Here is a 3,702-nt window from a genome sequence, read left to right as displayed (position 1 = left end):
CCCGGCGCTGACGGTGCGTCCCCTTTTTCCTCTGTCTCGGCGACTGCCGCGTCGTAGACGCCCGCGTGGACCTCCCCCATGGCAGACACGACCCCGAACGGCCCGCAGGGGGCGGGCGCCGTGGTGAGTGCGCGGGCTGGGAGCGGCGCCGACCTCGGCGTGCGGGGTCGGGAAGAAGCAGGAGGCGTCGCGAGTGGGTCCCGGGGGCCTGGGACTCCTGATGGGGGCGAAGGACGGGAGGGGAGGCCGTGAGCGGAGTCGCGGAGGGAGCGAGGAACTCGTCCCCAGAGGGACCACAGGCTGGCCTGGAGCAGGTGACCCTCACCTGTACGCTGGGGAAATCGGGTCTAATTTCCTCTTCCCCCGCCTCGGCCCCTGATTGTCCCAGGCCCCCCGGGTGAAGATGCCACCTGAGGTTGTGCCGACACGCCACATGGAGCACATGGGTGGCGGCTTAGGATGCTGCTGCCCACCTGATGGCCATCGCACAGGATCCACGCTGAGGGGTTCTTCACTGTGTGCCCAATGAAGACAGGCATCGTCGCGCCTTTGTAAATGTTGTTTTTTTGTTTGTTTTTTGAGTCGGAGTCTTAGTGACCCACTGCTGGAGGGCAGTGGCATGCTCACAGCCACTGCAGCCTCGACCTCCTGGGCTCAAGCGATCCTTCAGCCTCAGCCTTCCAAGTAGCTGAAACTACAGGCACGTGCCACCACGCCCTGCTAAATTTTTGATTTATTGTAGAGAGGAGGTCTTGCCAAGTTTCCCAGGCTGGTCTTGAGCCTCTGGACTCCCAAAGTGCTGAGATTACAGACGTGAGCCACCACACACAGTTTTTCCCCATTCTTGCTCATTCTTTTTTTTTGGAGTCTCACTCTGTTGCCCAGGCTGAAGGACAGTGGCAAGCTCACTACCACCGCAGCCTTGACCTGCTTGGCTCCAGCAATCCTTCAGCCTCACCCTTCGAAGTAGCTGGAACTACAGGCATGTGCCACCGGACCTGGCTAATTTTTTGATTTATTGTAGAGGAAGTTCCTGCCAAGTTGCCCATGCTGATCTCAAACCCCTGGACTCAACCCTCCGCCTCCCAAAGTGCTGGAATTACAGGTGTGAGCCACCAGGCCCGGCAATGTTGTTTTTAAGACACCTGACCTGGAGTTAATTATTTGTACCTGAAGCATTATTGTTCTGCACTTTTTGATCCGTAAATACCTGAGTATTTTTCTGCATGACAACCGTGCAGTTCCACATTTGAAAAATATTACCTATCCATGTTCAGATTTCCGTCATTGTCCTTTAAAGCTACTTTCTCCTCATCATGGGTTCAGTCGAAAAGCATGCATGAACTTAGTGGTCGTATCTTCTTTACTCTCTTTAATCTAGAACAGTTCTGCCCACTGCCTTTTTTGTCTTTTAAGACATGGATAGAGCCAGGCACAGTGGCTAACACCTGTCATCCCAGCACTTTGGGAGGTGAAGGTGAGAGGATTGCCTAAGTCCAGGGGTTCGAAACCAGCCTGGGCAACTTGGCCAGACTTTGTCTCTACAAAAAATAAAAAAGTTAGCAGGGCATGGTGGCATGCGCTTGTGGTTCCAACTCCTTGGAAAGCTGAGGCAGAAGGATCACCTGAGCCTAGCAGGTCGAGGCTGTGGTGGCCATGAGTGTGCCACTGCACTCCAGCCTCCAGCTTGGGCAACAAAGTAAGACTCCAAATAAAAAAAAATAAAAAAAAAGACAGATAGTTTTTAAGAGTCCAGACTGTTGTGCACTGGAAATGTATATACGTATATCTCATATACACATATACAGAAACATCTTATAGTGACTTATCCCATCATTGGAGAATTAAAGTATGATTGTTTGATTAAGGTGTTGTCCACCAGACTCGCCATTGTAAAGATGCCCTTTTCCCTTTGTAACTACAAAGTGTTCTTTTTTTTTGAGTTGGAGTCACACTCTGTCACCCAGACTGGAGTGGAGTGGCCGCTCCTGGCCACTGCAGCCTCAACCTGCTGGGCTCCAGTGGGTGATCCTTCTGCCTCAGCCTTCCAAGTAACTGGAACTACAGGCGTGCGCTACCACACCCAGCTAATTTTTTTTTTTAATTTATTGTAGAGATGAGGGCTCACCAAGTTGCCCAGGCGGGTCTTAAACCCACAGGCTCAGGCAATCCACTCACTTGAGCCACCGAGCCCGGCTTACAAAGTGTTCTTTGGCATGAAACTTTGAGACTGTACGACTGCATTGCTTCTCAACAGTTTTTCACCCAAAAAGCCACTGATGTTTTTTGCTTGAACTGTTTATTAATATGGTGGTTGGGCACTTCATTCTTAAAAATGCAAACTAATAGACTTTCTTAAACTTTTTTATTGTGTGATAGAATATACATAAAAGTGTACAAAGTGAAACGCATAGATCAATGATTTGTTGCAAAATAAGCAATGTAAAAGATGGATTTTAAAGAGTATTCTAAAACTAAATTTTAAACTATAGCGTACAGTTTTAATATTTGTAGAGAAACAACACAGGAACCCAGATTCATCTTTCACTTGATTGGTGCTAATCATTTAAATTTAGAAGTATCACTGTAGAGTAAGTCTGGATAGAATAATAAGCCAGAGGCATACTTCATATTTCTCAAATTACCTGCATGTGGTTAAGAAGACATCCAAAAAAATGTCCTTGAATTTTGAAATATATTTGCATTTTTTCCCTTGATTTTTCATGTCTTTTTTCCAAATGGTAATAAAGTTAAATTGCATACAGCAGTGTTTTTAGGCTTCAGGTAGATCCATTAGTGCGTTTATAAGTAAGTATAGTGGAAACATCATCTGTTTTTAAAAAAAGAAATAGAAAATGTCAAAATCCATCACAATAGTAAGGTTACTATTGTTCATGTAGCTTTCGTTCACTTTATATATCCATATATAAAGTGAACTCAACGTTAAATTTGTTTACATGGATCCTAGTAAAAAATGTAGAAGCCACTTTAGAATTAGAATATAAAATATATTTTGATGGAAAAACATCTTAAGTTCTTGCTTCAGTGGTAAAGGACATAGACATTGGGGAAAAAGCTGCAAAAGAAAAGATAGATTGGGAAGATAGAGAAGAAACTGGTCTGTGGAGTTTAATTGAGGGATGCGGGCTGTGGAGGAGCTTGAAGGTAACAAAGAGATTCGGGGAGTCAGAGAGGCAGTTGTCATTTAATACCTGACAGCCGAATTCTGGGTTCCTACAATGTGCCAGGCCCTTGTGTACATCAGCAAATCACGAGGCCCATGATTAGCTCAGTAGTTACTGATTATTATGGTTTTCTCCTTCAGAAGGTTTATTTAATCCAAACTGCCATTGTGTGATGCCTTTGTACTCAGCTCTGAGACCTACCTATTCAGATATGAGATTTTTTTTTCTTAGAATAGGCATATGGCTCTCTTGAGAGCAATTAGCTCTTATTCAACGTTCTTTTAAAATAGACGAAGCCACTATTACAAGTGTTGAAGGGACACAGGTAATTGTAGTTAAGTTTCTGTTGAGATTTTTTTTTTTCGACTGGGCTCAGGCTGTAATCCCGCGCTTTGGGAGACCAAGGTGAGTGAATTGCCTGTGCCCGTGGGTTCGAGACCCGCCTGGACAACTTGATGAGACCTCATCTCTACAATAAATCAAAAAAATTAGTCGGGTGTGGTAGCGTGCGCCTGTA

The 3,702-nt window shown here is 45.6% G+C and overlaps 1 protein-coding gene across 1 annotated transcript in view; it reads left to right on the top strand.

Annotated features, from left to right (window-relative positions):
* TMEM33 (transmembrane protein 33) overlaps window positions 1-3,702 on the top strand; it is a 21,760-nt gene that overhangs the window by 487 nt on the left and 17,571 nt on the right. The window contains exon 2 of the mRNA XM_008073025.2: window positions 58-123. Within this exon, the coding sequence (XP_008071216.1) occupies window positions 79-123 (45 nt within the window). The 5' untranslated portion in view covers window positions 58-78. The remainder of the gene's footprint in view (window positions 1-57; window positions 124-3,702) is intronic.

Source organism: Carlito syrichta, unplaced genomic scaffold, assembly GCF_000164805.1.
Source record: "Carlito syrichta isolate Samal-C Ts95f unplaced genomic scaffold, Tarsius_syrichta-2.0.1 Scaffold315593, whole genome shotgun sequence".
NCBI lineage: Eukaryota > Metazoa > Chordata > Mammalia > Primates > Tarsiidae > Carlito > Carlito syrichta.
The sequence above is the reverse complement of the archived record's forward strand: the minus strand, read 5'-3'. Positions and strand labels throughout refer to the sequence as shown.